We start from the raw sequence: 20,278 nt of genomic DNA on the forward strand, positions 1-20,278 counted from the left end.
GAGAGTTGGGGTGAGAGAGTATCATTAAATTTTAGGGAGAATAAAAAGATGTTCTGGAAGGAGTTAAATAAAGTGCGTAAGACAAGGGAGCAAATGGGAACTTCAGTGAAGGGTGCAAATGGGGAGGTGATAACAAGTAATGGTGATGTGAGAAGGAGATGGAGTGAGTATTTTGAAGGTTTGTTGAATGTGTTTGATGATAGAGTGGCAGATATAGGGTGTTTTGGTCGAGGTGGTGTGCAAAGTGAGAAGGTTAGGGAAAATGATTTGGTAAACAGAAAAGAGGTAGTAAAAGCTTTGATGAAGATGAAAGCCGGCAAGGCAGCAGGTTTGGATGGTATTGCAGTGGAATCTATTAAAAAAGGGGGTGACTGTATTGTTGACTGGTTGGTAAGGTTATTTAATGTATGTATGATTCATGGTGAGGTGCCTGAGGATTGGCGGAATGCGTGCATAGTGCCATTGTACAAAGGCAAAGGGGATAAGAGTGAGTGCTCAAATTACAGAGGTATAAGTTTGTTGAGTATTCCTGGTAAATTATATGGGAGGGTATTGATTGAGAGTGTGAAGGCATGTACAGAGCATCAGATTGGGGAAGAGCAGTGTGGTTTCAGAAGTGGTAGAGGATGTGTGGATCAGGTGTTTGCTTTGAAGAATGTATGTGAGAAATACTTAGAAAAGCAAATGGATTTGTATGTAGCATTTATGGATCTGGAGAAGGCATATGATAGAGTTGATAGAGATGCTCTGTGGAAGGTATTAAGAATATATGGTGTGGGAGGCAAGTTGTTAGAAGCAGTGAAAAGTTTTTATCGAGGATGTAAGGCATGTGTACGTGTAGGAAGAGAGGAAAGTGATTGGTTCTCAGTGAATGTAGGTTTGCGGCAGGGGTGTGTGATGTCTCCATGGTTGTTTAATTTGTTTATGGATGGGGTTGTTAGGGAGGTGAATGCAAGAGTTTTGGAAAGAGGGGCAAGTATGCAGTCTGTTGTGGATGAGAGAGCTTGGGAAGTGAGTCAGTTGTTGTTCGCTGATGATACAGTGCTGGTGGCTGATTCATGTAAGAAACTGCAGAAGCTGAGTTTGGTAAAGTGTGTGAAAGAAGAAAGTTCAGAGTAAATGTGAATAAGAGCAAGGTTATTAGGTACAGTAGTGTTGAGGGTCAAGTCAGTTGGGAGGTAAGTTTGAATGGAGAAAAACTGGAGGAAGTAATATGTTTTAGATATCTGGGAGTGGATCTGGCAGCGGATGGAACCATGGAAGCGGAAGTGAATCATAGGTTGGAGGAGGGGGCGAAAATCCTGGGAGCCTTGAAGAATGTTTGTCGAGTATATTATCTTGGAAAGCAAAAATGGGTATGTTTGAAGGAATAGTGGTTCCAACAATGTTGTATGGTTGCGAGGCATGGGCTATGGATAGAGTTGTGCGCAGAAGAATGGATGTGCTGGAAATGAGATGTTTGAGGACAATGTGTGGTGTGAGGTGGTTTGATCGAGTAAGTAATGTAAGGGTAAGAGAGATGTGTGGAAATAAAAAGAGCGTGGTTGAGAGAGCAGAAGAGGGTGTTTTGAAATGGTTTGGGCACATGGAGAGAATGAGTAAGGAAAGATTGACCAAGAGGATATATGTGTCGGAGGTGGAGGGAACGAGGAGAAGTGGGAGACCAAATTGGAGGTGGAAAGATGGAGTGAAAAAGATTTTGAGTGATCGGGGCCTTAACATGCAAGAGGGTGAAAGGCGGGCAAAGAATAGAGTGAATTGGATCGATGTGGTATACTGGGGTTGACGTGCTGTCAGTGGATTGAATCAGGGCATGTGAAGCGTCTGGGGTAAACCATGGAAAGTTGTGTGGGGCCTAGATGTGGAAAGGGAGCTGTTGTTTCGGGCATTATTACATGACAGCTAGAGACTGAGTGTGAACGAATGGGGCCTTTGTTGTCTTTTCCTAGCGTTACCTCGCACACAAGAGGGCGGAGGGGGATGTTATTCCATGTGTGGCGAGGTGGCGATGGGAATAAATAAAGGCAGACAGTATGAATTATGTACATGTGTATATATGTATATGTCTGTGTGTGTATATATATGTGTACATTGAGATGTATAGGTATGTATATTTGCGTGTGTGGACGTGTATGTATATACATGTGTATGTGGGTGGGTTGGGCCATTTCTTCCGTCTGTTTCCTTGCGCTGCCTCGCAAACGTGGGAGACAGCGACAAAGCAAAATAAATAGATAATATATATATATGTGTGGAATGTGTGGAAGGAGAGAACATTATCTTGGTGAGCAAAAATGGGTATGCTTAAAGGAATAGTAGTCCTAACATTATTATATGATTACAAGGCATAAGCTAAAGATAGGGTTGTGTGGAGGAGAGTGGATGTGTTGGAAATGAAATGTTTGAGGACAGTATGTGATGTGAGGGGCCTCAGGTAAGTAATGAAAGGGTAAGAGGGATGAGTGGTAATACAAAGACTGTGGTTGAGAGAGCAGAAGAGGGTATGTTGAAATGTTTTGGACATGTAGAGAGAATGAGTGAGGAAAGGTTGACAAAGAGGATATATGGATCAGGAGTGGAAGGAGCTGGGAGAACGGGGAAACCACTTTGGAGATGGAAGGATAGTGAAAAAGATTTTTACTGAGCAGGGCCTGGACTTGCAGGAGGTTGAAAGGTGTGCACGGAATAGAGGGAATTGAAACTATATGATATAGTATACTGGGTTAATGTGCTGTCAGTGTAATGAACCAGGGTATATGAAATGTCTGGGGTACACCATGGAAAGGTCTATGGGGCATGGATGTGGTAAGGAAACTTTGGTTTTGGTGCATTACATATGACAGCTGGAGACAATGCGTGAATGAATGTGGCCTTTTTGGCCTGTTTCCCTGGTGCTACCTTGCTGAAGCAGGAGGTAGCAATGCTGTTTCATGTGGGGTGGGGTGGTGACAGGAATGGATGAAGGCAAGCGAGTAGAATACGTATGTACATGTGTATATGTGTATATGTCTGTGTGTGTGTATATGTTAGTGTATGGGCGTTTATATATATATATATATATATATATATATATATATATATATATATATCCCTGGGGTTAGGGGAGAAAGAATACTTCCCACGTATTCCCTGCGTGTCGTAGAAGGCGACTAAAAGGGGAGGGAGCGGGTGGCTGGAAATTCTCCCCTCTCGTTTTTTTTTTTCTAATTTTCCAAAAGAAGGAACAGAGAAGGGGGCCAGGTGAGGATATTCCCTCTAAGGCCCAGTCCTCTGTTCTTAACGCTACCTCGCTAATGCGGGAAATGGCGAATTGTATAAAAAAAAAAATATATATATATATATATATATATATATATATATATATATATATATATATATATATATATATATATATATATTATCTCGGAAAGCAAAAATGGGTATGTTTGAAGGAATAGTGGTTCCAACAATGTTGTATGGTTGCGAGGCGTGGGCTATGGATAGAGTTGTGCGCAGGAGGATGGATGTGCTGGAAATGAGATGTTTAAGGACAATGTGTGGTGTGAGGTGGTTTGATCGAGTAAGTAACGTAAGGGTAAGAGAGATGTGTGGAAATAAAAAGGGCGTGGTTGAGAGAGCAGAAGAGGGTGATTTGAAATGGTTTGGTCACATGGAGAGAATGAGTGAGGAAAGATTGACCAAGAGGATATACGTGTCGGAGGTGGAGGGAACGAGGAGTTGAGGGAGACCAAATTGGAGGTGGAAAGATGGAGTGAAAAGGATTTTGTGTGATCGGGGCCTGAACATGCAGGAGGGTGAAAGGAGGGCAAGGAATAGAGTGAATTGGAGCGATGTGGTATACAGGGGTTGACGTGCTGTCAGTGGATTGAATCAGGGCATGTGAAGCGTCCGGGGTAAACCATGGAAAGCTGTGTAGGTATGTATATTTGCGTGTGTGGACGTGTGTATGTACATGTGTATGGGGGGGGGTTGGGCCATTTCTTTCGTCTGTTTCCTTGCGCTACCTCGCAAACGCGGGAGACAGCGACAAAGTATAATAAATAAAATAAATATATATGAAATATATATATATATGAGTACAGAATGGAAAAAGGTGAAAAACAATGGAAGTAAGGGGAGTGGGGGAGGAATGGGACGTATTTAGGGAATCAGTGATGGATTGCGCAAAAGATGCTTGTGGCATGAGAAGAGTGGGAGGTGGGTTGATTAGAAAGGGTAGTGAGTGGTGGGATGATGAAGTAAGATTATTAGTGAAAGAGAAGAGAGAGGCATTTAGACGATTTTTGCAGGGAAAAAATGCAATTGAGTGGGAGATGTATAAAAGAAAGAGACAGGAGGTCAAGAGAAAGGTGCAAGAGGTGAAAAAGAGGGCAAATGAGAGTTGGGGTGAGAGAGTATCATTAAATTTTAGGGAGAATAAAAAGATGTTCTGGAAGGAGGTAAATAAAGTGCGTAAGACAAGGGAGCAAATGGGAACTTCAGTGAAGGGCGCAAATGGGGAGGTGATAACAAGTAGTGGTGATGTGAGAAGGAGATGGAGTGAGTATTTTGAAGGTTTGTTGAATGTGTTTGATGATAGAGTGGCAGATATAGGGTGTTTTGGTCGAGGTGGTGTGCAAAGTGAGAGGGCTAGGGAAAATGATTTAGTAAACAGAGAAGAGGTAGTAAAAGCTTTGTGGAAGATGAAAGCCGGCAAGGCAGCAGGTTTGGATGGTATTGCAGTGGAATTTATTAAAAAAGGGGGTGACTGTATTATTGACTGGTTGGTAAGGTTATTTAATGTATGTATGACTCATGGTGAGGTGCCTAAGGATTGGCGGAATGCGTGCATAGTGCCATTGTACAAAGGCAAAGGGGATAAGAGTGAGTGCTCAAATTTCATAGGTATAAGTTTGTTGAGTATTCCTGGTAAATTATATGGGAGGGTATTGATTGAGAGTGTGAAGGCATGTACAGAGCATCAGATTGGGGAAGAGCAGTGTGGTTTCAGAAGTGGTAGAGGATGTATGGATCAGGTGTTTGCTTTGGAGAATGTATGTGGGAAATACTTAGAAAAGCAAATGGATTTGTATGTAGCATTTATGGATCTGGAGAAGGCATATGATAGAGTTGATAGAGATGCTCTGTGGAAGGTATTAAGAATATATTGTGTGGGAGGCAAGTTGTTAGAAGCAGTGAAAAGTTTTTATCGAGGATGTAAGGCATGTGTACGTGTAGGAAGAGAGGAAAGTGATTGGTTCTCAGTGAATGTAGGTTTGCGGCAGGGGTGTGTGATGTCTCCATGGTTGTTTAATTTGTTTATGGATGGGGTTGTTAGGGAGGTGAATGCAAGAGTTTTGGAAAGAGGGGCAAGTATGAAGTCTGTTGTGGATGAGAGAGCTTGGGAAGTGGATCAGTTGTTGTTCGCTGATGATACAGCGCTGGTGGCTGATTCATGTGAGAAACTGCAGAAGCTGGTGACTGAGTTTGGTGAAGTGTGTGAAAGAAGAAAGTTAAGAGTAAATGTGAACAAGAGCAAGGTTATTAGGTACAGTAGGGTTGAGGGTCAAGTCAATTGGGAGGTGAGTTTGAATGGAGAAAAACTGGAGGAAGTGAAGTGTTTTAGATATCTGGGAGTGGATCTGGCAGCGGATGGAACCATGGAAGCGGAAGTGGATCATAGGGTGGGGGAGGGGGCGAAAATTCTGGGAGCCTTGAAGAATGTGTGGAAGTCGAGAACATTATCTCGGAGAGCAAAAATGGGTATGTTTGAAGGAATAGTGGTTCCAACAGTGTTGTATGGTTGCGAGGCGTGGACTATGGATAGAGTTGTGCGCAGGAGGATGGATGTGTTGGAAATGAGATGTTTGAGGACAATGTGTGGTGTGAGGTGGTTTGATCGAGTAAGTGATGTAAGGGTAAGAGAGATGTGTGGAAATAAAAAGAGCGTGGTTGAGAGAGCAGAGGAGGGTGTTTTGAAATGGTTTGGTCACATGGAGAGAATGAGTGAGGAAAGATTGACCAAGAGGATATATGTGTCGGAGGTGGAGGGAACGAGGAGAAGAGGGAGACCAAATTGGAGGTGGAAAGATGGAGTGAAAAAGATTTTGTGTGATCGGGGCCTGAACATGCAGGAGGGTGAAAGGAGGGCAAGGAATAGAGTGAGTTGGAGCGATGTGGTATACCGTGGTTGACATGCTGTCAGTGGATTAAATCAGGGCATGTGAAGCGTCTGGGGTAAACCATGGAAAGCTGTGTAGGTATGTATATTTGCGTGTGTGGACGTATGTATATACATGTGTATGGGGGTGGGTTGGGCCATTTCTTTCGTCTGTTTCCTTGCGCTACCTCGCAAACGCGGGAGACAGCGACAAAGCAAAAAAAAAAAAAAAAAAGTATCACTAACAGACAGATAACAGCAGATACTCTACAGTTTATACCTGTTAAATAACGTATAACCTGCACATTTACTGTGAAACTTTATACATTCACAGTGAAAACATTCGACGGCAAAAATTTTACATATTTACATTAATCAATAGATGTATAGCTAAGCTCCGTGTCCTGTAACGTAAGTAATTTTTCTAGCTAAAATACTCATAACCAGAGTCACAGTTTCTGCAATGAGAGTATGTAAGACTTTGCTGGTAACTTGTGCTTTTACGGTAGCTTCATCCTCATCATAATGTGTCCAGCTAGATTCTTCTGCCTGAACTTCCCTCACCAACATCTGATCTACAAGATTTCGATATTTCCAAGCCCAATGAACCATCAGACATTCCTTTTCAGATGATGGTTTCCATCTGAACAAAACCTTACTTTGATCTTCAGTGTACGAATACAGCGCTGCCTTTGACTTGGTGTGTAATATGAACAACATCCGAGTAGGAGGATATGGTTGCTTTACCCAAGGTGGAGGCTAGGGTGCATGCTGAAGCTGATATACTTTGGACACAAGCTCCTGTGTGAGACAAAAGAACAGAAGGTGGAAAATCCTGGTACTGGCTTCCTCATCCTGTTTAGGATTTCTATCCCCAGACTGTTAGATGCTGGTGATTCTAGAAGTTTATGAAGAGGCTCGAGTTCACTAGGATCAAGGCCTCTTTCACAAGCTTCATAAAGATGCGTAAAGGCACTGCTGATTACATGCATCACTTCTTCCTGACAATTTGGCACACCACAGAAGCCCTCTGCTGCCAATTTCCGTTGATCAGCTATACTCAAGTCATGTGAAGCACTAGATGTATCTGCTGGACTTATAGGCTCCAGTCATTTTGCTGGCTCTATTGGCAGGACATGGTCATTTTGCTGGCTGCTATAGGCAGGAGGCCTAGTTTGTGGGGAGGATGATGATAATGATGATGATGAAAATGATGATGATGGAGGTGGAGGCTTATTGGGAACTTCCCAAATCACCAAGTCTGGATGTTTTTCTTGAAGGTGCTGTAGCTCCTCTAACCAGGCAATCTCTGCAGCAATTCTCTCTTCTTCAGCCTTCAGCTGCTGTTGTTTTTTCCGATTGTGTGCAGATATATATATAAATATGTATGTAGGTTGAATTTGAACGATGTGGTATACTGGGGTCGACATGCTGTCAGTGGAAGGAACCAGGGCATGTGAAGCGTCTGGAGTAAACCATGGAAAGGTCTGTGGGGACTGGATGTGGATAGGGAGCTGTGGTTTCGGTGCATTACACATGACAGCTAGAGACTGAGTGTGAATGAATGTGGCCTTTTTGTCTATTTTTCCTGGCACTACTTCGCTGAAGCAGTGGGTAATGATGCTGTTTCCTGTAGTTTGGGGTAGCGACAGGAATAGATGAAGGCAAGCAAGTATGAATATGTACGTGTGTATATATGTATATGTCTGTGTATGCATATGTACATATATGTTGATATGTATATGTGCATGTATGGGCGTTTATGTATTTTTTTTTTCTTTTTTTTGCTTTGTCGCTGTCTCCCGCGTTTGCGAGGTAGCGCAAGGAAACAGACGAAAGAAATGGCCCAACCCACCCCCATACACATGCATATACATACGTCCACACACGCAAAATATACATACCTACACAGCTTTCCATGGTTTACCCCAGACGCTTCACATGCCCTGATTCAATCCACTGACAGCACGTCAACCCCGGTATACCACATCGATCCAATTCACTCTATTCCTTGCCCTCCTTTCACCCTCCTGCATGTTCAGGCCCCGATCACACAAAATCTTTTTCACTCCATCTTTCCACCTCCAATTTGGTCTCCCACTTCTCCTCGTTCCCTCCACCTCCGACACATATATCCTCTTGGTCAATCTTTCCTCACACATTCTCTCCATGTGCCCAAACCATTTCAAAACACCCTCTTCTGCTCTCTCAACCACGCTCTTTTTATTTCCACACATCTCTCTTACCCTTAAGTTACTTACTCGATCAAACCACCTCACACCACACATTGTCCTCAAACATCTCATTTCCAGCACATCCATCCTCCTGCGCACAACTCTATCCATAGCCCACGCCTCGCAACCATACAACATTGTTGGAACCACTATTCCTTCAAACATACCCATTTTTGCTTTCCGAGATAATGTTCTCGACTTCCACACATTCTTCAAGGCTCCCAGAATTTTTGCCCCCTCCCCCACCCTATGATCCACTTCCGCTTCCATGGTTCCATCTGCTGCCAGATCCACTCCCAGATATCTAAAACACTTTACTTCCTCCAGTTTTTCTCCATTCAAACTTACCTCCCAATTGACTTGACCCTCAACCCTACTGTACCTAATAACCTTGCCCTTATTCACATTTCCTCTTAACTTTCTTCTTTTATGTATATATATATGTGTATATGAGTGGATGGGTCATTCTTTTTCTATTTCCTGGTGCTACCTCGCAGGCATGGGAAACAGCGATTAGATATAGTAATATATTTGTATGTGGCATTTATGGATCTGAAGAAAGCATATGATACGGTTGATGGAGTTGCCTTGTGAAAGGTCTTAAGAATATACGGTGTGGGAGGAAAGCTGCTAGAGTCAGTGAAAATTTTTTTATTAAGGTTTCAAGGGTGTAAGGCATTTGTACAAGTGGGAAGATAGGAGAATGAATGGTTCCTAGTGAAGCCTGGTCTGCGGTAGGGGTGTGTGATGTCACCATGGTTGTTAGATTGCTTATGGATGGGGATAGTGAGGGAGGTAAATGCAAGTCTTGGAGAGAGGGGCAAGTATGCAGTCTGTTGGGTTTGAAAGGGGTTCTTTGCTGATGATACAGCACTGGTGGCAGAGTCAAATGAGAAACTGCAGAAGTTGATAACTTTGTTTGGAAGATTTTGTGAAAGGAGGAAGATGAAAGTAAATATAAATAAAAACAAGGTTATTAGGTTTGGCAGCATTGAGGGACAGGTTAGATAGGGATGTGAGTTTGAATGAAAAAAATATTGGAGGAAGTGAAGGTCTTTAGATATCTTGGAGTAGACATGGCAGTGAATGGAACAGGAAGTGAGTCATAGGATGAGTGAGGGGACAAAGTTCTGCGAGCACTGAAAAACGTGTGGAGAGAGTGTTATCTGGGAAGGCAAAAATGGGTATGTTTGAAGATATATTAGTCCCAACAATATTATGCGGATGCAAGGCATGGGCTATAGATATTGCTGTTCAGAGGAGGGTGGATGTATTGGGAATGGAATATTTGAGGACAGTATGTGGTTTGTGAGTGTGTGGTGAAATGGTTTGGACAAATGGAAAGAGTGAGTGAAGAAAGACTGACAAAGAGGATATATGTTAGAAGGGGATATAACAGAACTGGAAAAGACTGACAAAGAGGATATATGTCAGAAGGGGATATAACAGGAGAACTGGAAAGCCAAATGAGAAGTGGAAGGTTGGAATGATAAAGGTTTTGAGTGCTGAACATGCAGGAGGGTGAAAGGCACACTTGCACAGAATAGAGTGAATTGGAATGATGTGGTATGCTGAGGTCGGCATGCTATCACTGGACTGAACCAGGGCATGTGTGTGTGTCTGTGTGTGGAGAGTGCAGGACAAATAAATATATTTACCGTAGCCCAAGCTAGGTACTCATGTCATTAACTTGCTCCATAGGGGAGGATGGCCAGCTGAGTTAACATGGTAACCAACTGCTGTGACTGAAGTTCAGACTCCTGCAGACTCAACCCCTGGAGGCCCATGAATGTGTCACAGTTAGCAACACTAACTGCTATGCCAAGGAAGTCCATTGTGCAAGTGTTGAATGTTTGTGGTTCCTAGGCAGCCAGTTTTGAGGGCTCTACTTTGTGTGGTTTGCGGCTTTATTACGCAGTGTAACCTTCATTAACTGGACAGATATAGGGGAATGGGTGTCCATTAATGCCTGTTGTCCATTACATCTGAATGGTTTGTTATAATGTATTTAGCATAGTACAGTATGGTCAGAATACACCAATATAAAATGAACATTACAAATAATTGTAAATAATGTAATTTGAATTATCTTTATTTACAGGTTTTACCCTAAGCACCTGCTTTTTTTTCACTCCACTGTCTTTAGAGACCATGTTTGAATAGTTTTTATTCACTTTATGTGCTAATAATGCGAAAAGAGTGACCTGAAAGCAAATTATGCACAGTATTGACGATGTTGTCATCAACTGGAATTGAGAAGGATGCTACTATTTTGCTCATGTGTGAAATGCCTGACTTTAGCCATTTCATTACACACTGATTTCTTGGGGTTGGCAATGTCTCTTGTTTCCAAAGTCTGTTGAATTGAAGTTTAACTGTATTTGCTTTTGAGAGCATGGAAGACTAGACAAGTGATGCATAGTTAAGGGTGGAATGGATGAATTGTTTGAAGAGGATGCTGAAGGATTCTTTTTCTTGTCCAAATCTGATGGTGCCAGTTAGTGTTTTGTGGGTATTTAGTATGTCTTGCTTTTGCATTGTTTTACTGGTATAGGGAGTAAGCATTGTGTGTATCATGTGTGATGCCTCGAATGATTGGTGGTCTGTTAGTGGGAGTAATTGTGCATTCAAGGTGCCTGGGGGGTTTGAATTGGATTTGTCTGTATTGGGTTATAAGAGAGACTGGAGATTTCTACAGAGATACAGACATTCTATTCTTGGTAAGCTATTATTCCAGTTGTGAAATGTAATGTACTGCTGTGTGTTTGTTCATGCTTCTGTGGTGAAAGGATGTTATAATGTGATTGTGAGGTCATCTTCATGTAACCTTGTCACTCACATGTCACTCATTCTTTCACATTGACCACATCCTTATGATTGTTGATAAAGTATGTTTTTGTAGATAATTCCTATCATTTTTCTTCATATGGAGTGTGGTAGACAGTAGTAGAATTGAATAATGAGGTAATGTAAATTTACAATAAACTTCCTCATTCTCTTCCTCCATCATAACTCTGGTTGCTCTCATTTTCACTACTCAAGTCTGGTACAGTTTTCTTGTTATTCTTTTCAAATTGATTTTCAGTTCTGCAATTAATTTGATAAAACAGAATTTCAATCCTTTTATTTTTCACTTTCCAGTCTGATGCTTACTTGTGCACAGCAGTGGCATTAAATGAAAATGTCGAGGAATGGATAGTTAAGTTTGACCCTTTAGCCTCTGCCAGCAGAGCCCACCACATGCTGCTGTTTGGCTGCCTTGATGTTCAACAAAACAAAATTAAGGATGGCTATTGGTAAAGCTCCAATTCTTAGTATTCTATGTTCTTTTAACTTTCTGTATCAGTCATTTGGTAATATTTACTCATGACAACAAACTTTTTCCCATTATTATTTTATCTAGTAGAACATAGTACATAAATGAATACTGAGTTTGCTGGCTGTACATAAAGATTTAAGACTTAGGAATTACCTTATTAGATTTCATTACCATGCAGGGACTGTGGTCACCATGGTGTATGTGTAGAAGGGAGAATAATGTATGCCTGGGCCAAGAATGCTCCTGCCACCAAACTTCCTGATAACGTTGGTTTCCGCATTGGTGGTCAAACAGGAGTACGCTATCTCACACTTCAGATTCATTATGCAAATCCTTTGCCAGACAATGTTGCAGATCACTCTGGCCTGCAGATGGAAATTACTCAGCAGCAGTGAGTATTTCAGGTGTTTGAGAAGTTATTTTCTAAGCAGTCAGTAGTAGATTTTTCATCAGCATTGCTGAAGCAAGCAAAGGTTTTACCTCATCCAGCTTATGATGTGAAAAATTGTATTAGAACTGAATGATTCTATTTTTTGTTTTTACCTGAATATTTTCAAAGAAGATTCAGTGTTTCGACTTGAGTGATGAAAAATGCAATAGGGATGTTCTGTATGAAAAGGTTATATGAGAAATTCTTCAGTTATATCTAACTTGATAAGGGATGTAAAATTGGTTAGGGCAAAATGGATAAATGTGAAGGCACACTGACCCCAAAAGTCTTGTATGGATGTGAGTCAGGCCTCGAACACAAAAGAAAGGAAGATGGTGGACATGTTGTAAATGAAATCCTGGTGGGTGACATTTAGTGTGCGGTGGGTTGATCCTATAAAAAATGAGCGTAAGATAGCTGTGGTAGTAGGTGCAGTTTGAGTGAAAGGGCCACCCAGGTTGTGCTCACATGATTCAAAGTTATGGATAGGATGAATGGAGCAAGACTGATTAAGATGATCTGTGTCAGAATGGTGTTAGGAAAGGAAACGGTGACCCCAAGACGCATGTGGAAGGATGGAGTGAAGGAAGCTGGTGGGTATTAAGGCCTGAAGATTCAGGAGGGCGAGAGGTGTGCAAGGAAGAAATTTAGTGGATCCATATAGTATAAGGGATGTGTTGTGCTGTCAGTTGGCTTAACCAGGGTATATGAACCAATCTTAGTAAAGCACAGAATACGGTGGTTGGAGGGGATTATCTGTGGATGATTGGCTATGGTTGTATGTCAGCATGCATAAACTTAGATAGTGGATATGTGCAATGATGCTATTGTTTGTTTGTTCCTGATTCTACCTTGTTAAGGCAGGGAAGGTATAAGAAAAATTGAAAGGTACTCCCGAGTTCATAAGATGGATCAAGTACATACAGCCTCTGAAAGTACTTTCATACCAACCAATGAGCATTGTGGTAAAGTAAAACTCGAAGTTTCCGCTGATAGAAGTTCATACTTTTCCATAGTGCAAACTGAATTCATCTGTCCTGTGAGATTGTTATCATCATTTTCACCCTTTTTCTATACAAAATGCTTACATTGTATCTGATTCCCATTAATTCCTCTTGAATTTTTGTTTGAAATGTCCCAAATTCTAAAAATTTTCTTCACTACTTCTGTCTGCCTCTTACATGCTTTTCTTCTCTTTGTAGTCCCTTTGACTGTAATACTTTTTCATCTTTTGAACCAACCTTTTATTTGCCATATGTTACATCATGACCATGCTATCCTAAAAGAGTTCCTAAAAGACTTTCATCAGTGCACTTTTTATTTTATTTCTTCACACTTCATATCCTTCAGTAGCTTTATTCTTAACCCTCTCTATCTGCCCAATTCCAACTTCACTTCACAAATTACCCATCTCTGCTGCTCATTGTTTACTTATCTTTACCTCTGTAAACATGAGTTTCACGTCCATTCATCTGAGATCGGACAAGGACTCCTTTATGCAAACTTGTTGCACAATTTACTCATTTTTTTTTCCATTTATCTATATCAAAGCTTTCAGTGCACGTCCCATTATTCTTGCATACATACCTCTCCTGTCATCTTGTGCTTTCTCTGTAGCATGCTACTAAAGTCTGTTCCCAGGTCTTGGAACTCAACCACAATTTCCAGCTTTTCAACCTGTAGGCTGATATTACCCCGTGATTCCTATCTTTTTTAAAAACTACTCGTGGCTCAGGAGTAGAGGATGTGTGAACAGGGTGTTTGCTTTGAAGAATGTATATGAGACATGTTTGGAGAAAGAGAGTGACTTGTATGTGGCATTTATGGATTCAGGAAAGTTTGAAAGGATTGATAGAGATGCCTAATTGAAAGTGCTGTGGATATATGGGGGTAAATGGAAAGTTACTTAGTGCTTTGAATTTTTACTGGGAAAGTTGGGCATGTATGCAAATAGGAAAAGTGGAGGGTGTGAGGTTTCAGGTTTAGGTTCCTCTGCATCAAGGTTGTGTGATTTCACCATGTCTATTTGATATTTGTATGGATGGAGAGGTGTGGGAAACAAGTGCAAAAGTCTTAGAGCATGTAGTGGGTCTGCAGCATGATGCAGATTGGTAGCGGTGGATGGATTAAAGTATTTGCTGATTACAGAAGGCATGGCTCTGGTGGCAGACTTATGGAAGAAACCTCAAAAGAATTAAGGAAAATATGTAAAATATGAAAGTTGAATGGTAGTGTGAACATGAGAAAGGTAAGGAGGTGCTTTAGGGAGATGAAACAGAACTGTTTAATTGTGAGTTTAGATGGGAAAGTCCTGGTAGAAATGGAGTACAGTACTTTGGACACTTGGGAGTGAACATTGCAATGGATGGAACCATGGAGGCTGAAGGAAGTCGAAGGGTGAAAGAGAAGATTAAAGTTCTGGTGCATATGGAAGTTTGCTGAAAGAATGGTAGCTCAGTGTTTGTAATGGTAAAGATTGACACATTTGCATTTATGACAGTCATGATAATGTTGCATGGATGAGTCTTGGACCTTCAATGCAGGTACAGGAAGATAGTTATGCTGAAAATTAAGTGCCTGAAATGAATGGCATAAGGGGTTTTATCATGTAAGGAGTAACATTGCCAGAGTGAGGTGCGATTGTGAGATTAGTCTGAAAGAGAGGGCCAACCTTGGTGTGCTACAGTGGTATGGGGCTGTGGAGGGGATGAGCAAAGAGAGATGAACAGATGGGAAGGAAGTAAAGCAGAGGAAGAGACTGATGAGAAGATGGAAGCATCTATTAAAAAAGCTTTTAGATTGTAGGGGCCTGAACTTTTTTTTAGAAGGGTGAGATGCTGTCATTGATTACTGTCAAATGAATTAGAGTCAGTTTATTGGGAAGATATGCAGGTATTGAGCTGAACTAGGGCATATAAGATATTAAGGTGAACCATGTAATGGTTTTGAGGCTTAGTTGTGGTTATTAGACTTGAATTTTGGTACAGTGTATATGACACATAGAGAATGGATGTGTGCAGATGAGGCTCTTCTGTTTGTTACCCTACTTTGTGAAGATAGGAAGGGCAGTTCGGTGAAAAAAAATAAGTGTTTCATATTTGTCAATGAAGCTCATGATTTTCAATAGCTTTAACAATTTTATTGTATTTTAGATTAAAGTATATATACTTTTTTAGTTATTACAGAATATTTTCTCCTCAGACAAAAGTACAAAGCTGGGATATACCTGCTAGCAGCAGGCGGTGTTGACATCCCCCCATTCACCAATAGTAAGTCATTATAAGTAAAACAGTAACATTTGTACAAATAAAGTTTGTTCCAAGATCATTAACAATGCATATTGTGAGGCTTTCAAATAATTTTTGTTTTCATATTCTTTTTGTCATCTTTCTTTCCCTTTCATACTTTGGCAGCTCCTGTGGTATGAAGTAGCGTAAGGAACAGATGGAGAAAAGGCCCCATTTGCTCATTGATTCTGTAGCTATCATATAATTTCATTTTTGTTGATACTTCTGGTACTTCATTACTACTCATACTGATGAACAATACTGGAAATAGAGTGGTGTTGTTGGTTAAAGTGGTATGAGCCCTTTCATTTATAGTATGTAATCCACTCCACCAGATCTGTTTATCAGTGTTGCATACTGAGGAGGGGGAGGATTATGTTGTTACTTCTTTTATAACAAAATACCATTTATGGTGGACCTTGGTTTACCCATTTTACTTTTATGAGCGCTGTTACTTTTAATTCATGGAAGATTCTGTACACTGAACAATTACGGGTGAGTTTGAGGAACCTTTGTAAACTTTAACGTACATGACAAGTATTGAAATCTAAGGAGATCTCTGCTACTTAGCATTATACGTGGCTACTTATGGAAAATATGCTTATAGAAAATGATTGTTAGGAACGAAAATGATTGTTAGGAACAAATTCTAACACCTAGGAAGCACAAACAAAGCATATTAATTGCTGTTTATCTCTTATTTGTTAACTCCTTTCCCATTTACATTGGATAGGTCATTGCTTACAGTCTCTCATTTCACTCACACAAATCACGTCCACCAGTCGAGACCACAGGTCATATGAAGTGCAGTGAGGTGTGTATGTGTATGTCCTTGTGTGGTAAGCATAAGGTAATTGAGGAGTAAGTGCTCCATGTCTTTAGTAGGCATTAAAAGTCTTGTAAAATGTTTAGCTGTGTTTTTGATGTTGGACAGATGAACAGATCACAAGCAAAAAAGTGTAATTCTGTACTTGTAAGAGTTGTGTAGTTTCAGATGGGTGTATGTTTAGTGGGGTGGTATTTAAGATTTGGATGAGATGATGTGCAGAGGCTTACCCACTCTTGCATTCAAATCACCCAGCACTAGTATCTGATCCCTGTCACTGACACACTCACTCGGTTACTCCTAGAACACTTGCCTCTCTTCCTCCTTCCTCGCACTTCTAGTTGCATAAACACTGAATTATAATCACCCTTTTGTTGTAATCCACATTTTTATCTGTGCTAGTCTGGGGCTCACTATTTACAATCTTTCATTCATCCCCTACATCTCATCCATCAGCAGAAGTACTACCCATTCCATAGCTCTCATCCTCATAGTAACCCCTTACCACACCCTCAAGAGTTTTCCAAATTATCTTCCCCTTTCCCCTTCAGTTCTGTTTCACCCAGAGTCAGAATATCCAAGTTTCTATTCTCAAACATGCTACCTATCTTTCCCCTTATTTATCTTCATTACATTCACCAGCCACTACAGCTTGATCCTTCTTGGAGGATGAGCTTTACTTGCATTACTCCTTTTGTTTTAACTTTTAGAAACTGAAATACAAAGGGGGAGGATTTCCAGCCCCCAGCTCCCCTCCCCCCCATTTATGCAGGGAATGTGTGGGAATGGGAGGAATTGAGGGAAGCAGTGCTGACATGTGCAAGAAAAGTGTGTGGCATGTGGAAGATAGGAAGTAGGCTTGTGAGAAAGGTTATTGAGTGGTAGAATGATGAGGTTAAGTTGCCAGTGATAAAAATGAGAGATGTATGGGCATTACTTCCAGGGAAGGAGTGTGAATGATTAGATGTATAAGAAAAGGTGAAAGGAGGCCAAGAAGGTGCTGGGACTGAAAAAGAGGGTGAATGAGGTTGGGGTGAGTGAACATCAGCACACTTTAGGGAGGATAAGAAAATATTTTGGAAGAAGGTTACTAATGTGAGGAGGACAAGAGAACAAACAGGAACATTGGTGAAGATAGCAAATGGGGAAGTGATAACAAGTAAAAATAAGGTGAAGAGCAGATGGAGTGATTGTTCTAAAGGAATGGTGAATGTGTTTGATCATGTAATGGTAGCTGTGGCATGTTTAGGTTAGGGAGGTATGAAAAGAAATAGTCTTGGCAGGTGGATTGGTGAAAAGAGAGGTGGTTAAAACCTTGTGTAAGCCGAAGTCTGGCGAAGCAGCTGGAGTGGATGGGATTGCAGTTGAATTCCTCAAGAAAGGAGTTGACTGTGTTGTTGTTTGGTTAATTTTGATTTTTGTTATATGATATGGGGATAGGGGAGAAAGAATACTTCCCACATATTCCCCTCATGTTGTAGAGGGCAGTTAAAGGGGGCAGGAGCAAAGGGCTGGAAACACTTCCCTCCTTGTATTTCAGTTTCTGAAAAGGAAAACAAGGAGTCAAGCTGGGAGTGCTTATCCTCCTCAAAGGCTCGGATTGGGATGTCTGAATGTGTGTTGATGTAACCAAGATGAAAAGGAGAGATAGGTAGTATGTTTTTGGAAAGAAACCTGGATGTTCTGGCTCAGTGAAATGAAGCTCAAGGGTAAAGGGGAAGAGTGGTTTGGGAAACTATTGGGAGTAATGTCAGGGGTTGGTGAGAGGACAAAAGCTAAGGAAGGATTAGCATTACTCCTGAAGAAGGAGTTGTGGGAGTACGTGAGATAGTGTAAGAAAGTAAATTCTAGATTGATGTGGGTAAAAGTGAAGGTGGATGGAGAGAGATGGGTGATTATTGGTGCTTATGCACCTGGTCATTGGAAGAAAGATTATGAGAGGCAAGTGTTTTGGGAGCAGCAGAGTGAGTGTGTCAGCAGCTTTGATAAATGAGACCGGGTCTTAGTGATGGGTGATATAAATGCGAAGGTGAGTAATGTGGCAGTTGAGGGTATAATTGGTGTATTCAGTGTTGTAAATGGAAATGATGAAGAGCTTGTGGATTTGTGTGCTGAAAAAGACTGTTGATTGGGAATACCTGGTTTAAAAAGAGAGATGTACATAAATATATGTATGTGAGTGGGAAAGATGGTCACAGAGCATTATAGGATTACGTGTTAAGTGATAGGTATGTAAAAGAGACATTTAGATGTTAATGTGCTGAGAGGGGCAGCTGGAGGGATGTCTGATAACAATCTTGTGGAGGCAAAGGTGAAGATTTGTAGAGGTCTTCAAAAAAGAAGAGAGAATGTTGGAGAGAAGAGAGTGGTGAGAGTAAGTGAGCTTGGAAAAGAGACTTGTGTGAGGAAGTACCAGGAGAAATAAGATAAGTTCCCAAGTGCACTTTCGTGTAATAATCACATCATCAGGGGAGGCACAAGAGAGAAATATAACAGTCAGTTGATATACGTCGAAGAGACGGAGCTAGGACGCCATTTGGTAAACATGGTCTTGGACAATCGCATCCTTACCAAATGGCGTCCTAGCTTCGTCTCTTCGATGTATATCAACTGACTGTTATATTTCTCTCTTGTGTCTCCCCTGATGATGTGATTATTACACGAAAGTGCACTTGAGAACTTATCGTGTTTCATTTTCCCCGTGGACTCATAGGAATATCTTGATCACGCGCAAAATTGTGATCCTTTCCAACATGTATGTATATGTATATATTTTTTTTTTTCATAGTATTTGCCATTTCCCGCGTTAGCGAGGTAGCGTTAAGAACAGAGAACTGGGCCTTAGAGGGAATATCCTCACCTAACCCCCTTCTCTGTTCCCTCTTTTGGAAAATTAAAAAAAACAAGAGAGGGGAGGATTTCCAGCCACCCGCTCCCTCCCCTTTTAGTCGCCTTCTACGACACGCAGGGAATACGTGGAAAGTATTCTCTCTCCCCTATCCCCAGGGATATATATATATCTTTCTTTCTTTCTTTCATACTATTCGCCATTTCCCGCATTAGCGAGGTAGCGTTAAGAACAGAGGACTGGGCCTTTTAGGGAATATCCTCACCTGGCCCCCTTCTCTGTTCCTTCTTTTGGGAAAAAAAAAAAAAAAAATTGAGAGGGGAGGATTTCCAGCCCCCCTGCTCCCTTCCCTTTTAGTCGCCTTCTATGACATGCAGGGAATACGTGGGTAGTATTCTTTCTCCCCTATCCCCAGGGATATATATATATATATATATATATATATATATATATATATATATATATATATATATATATATCCATTTGCTTTTCTAAGTATTTCTCACATACATTCTTCAAAGCAAACACCTGATCTACACATCCTCTACCACTTCTGAAACCACACTGCTCTTCCCCAATCTGATGCTCTGTACATGCCTTCACCCTCTCAATCAATACCCTCCCATATAATTTACCAGGAATACTCAACAAACTTATACCTCTGTAATTTGAGCACTCACTCTTATCCCCTTTGCCTTTGTACAATAGCACTATGCACGCATTCCGCCAATCCTCAGGCACCTCACCATGAGTCATACATACATTAAATAACCTTACCAACCAGTCAACAATACAGTCACCCCCTTTTTTAATAAATTCCACTGCAATACCATCCAAACCTGCTGCCTTGCCGGCTTTCATCTTCCGCAAAGCTTTCACTACCTCTTCTCTGTTTACCAAATCATTTTCCCTAACCCTCTCACTTTGCACACCACCTCGACCAAAACACCCTATATCTGCCACTCTATCATCAAACACATTCAACAAACCTTCAAAATACTCACTCCATCTCCTTCTCACATCACCACTACTTGTTATCACCTCCCCACTTGCGCCCTTCACCGAAGTTCCCATTTGCTCCCTTGTCTATGGATTTGTATGTAGCATTTATGGATCTGGAGAAGGCATATGATAGAGTTGATAGAGATGCTCTGTGGAAGGTATTAAGAATATATGGTGTAGGAGGAAAGTTGTT

General features: G+C 41.1%; 1 protein-coding gene across 8 annotated transcripts in view; it reads left to right on the forward strand.

The window, feature by feature from the left end:
* Nucleotides 1-20,278, forward strand: part of LOC139757752 (peptidylglycine alpha-amidating monooxygenase-like) — a 151,173-nt gene that overhangs the window by 38,294 nt on the left and 92,601 nt on the right. For all 8 annotated transcript variants that reach the window (XM_071678512.1, XM_071678513.1, XM_071678517.1 and 5 more), the window contains exons 3-5: nt 11,515-11,669; nt 11,871-12,083; nt 15,324-15,391. In XM_071678512.1, the coding sequence (XP_071534613.1) occupies nt 11,515-11,669; nt 11,871-12,083; nt 15,324-15,391 (436 nt within the window). The remainder of the gene's footprint in view (nt 1-11,514; nt 11,670-11,870; nt 12,084-15,323; nt 15,392-20,278) is intronic.

The sequence above is a fragment of the Panulirus ornatus genome, chromosome 28 (genome assembly GCF_036320965.1).
Source record: "Panulirus ornatus isolate Po-2019 chromosome 28, ASM3632096v1, whole genome shotgun sequence".
NCBI classification, from domain to species: Eukaryota; Metazoa; Arthropoda; class Malacostraca; order Decapoda; family Palinuridae; genus Panulirus; species Panulirus ornatus.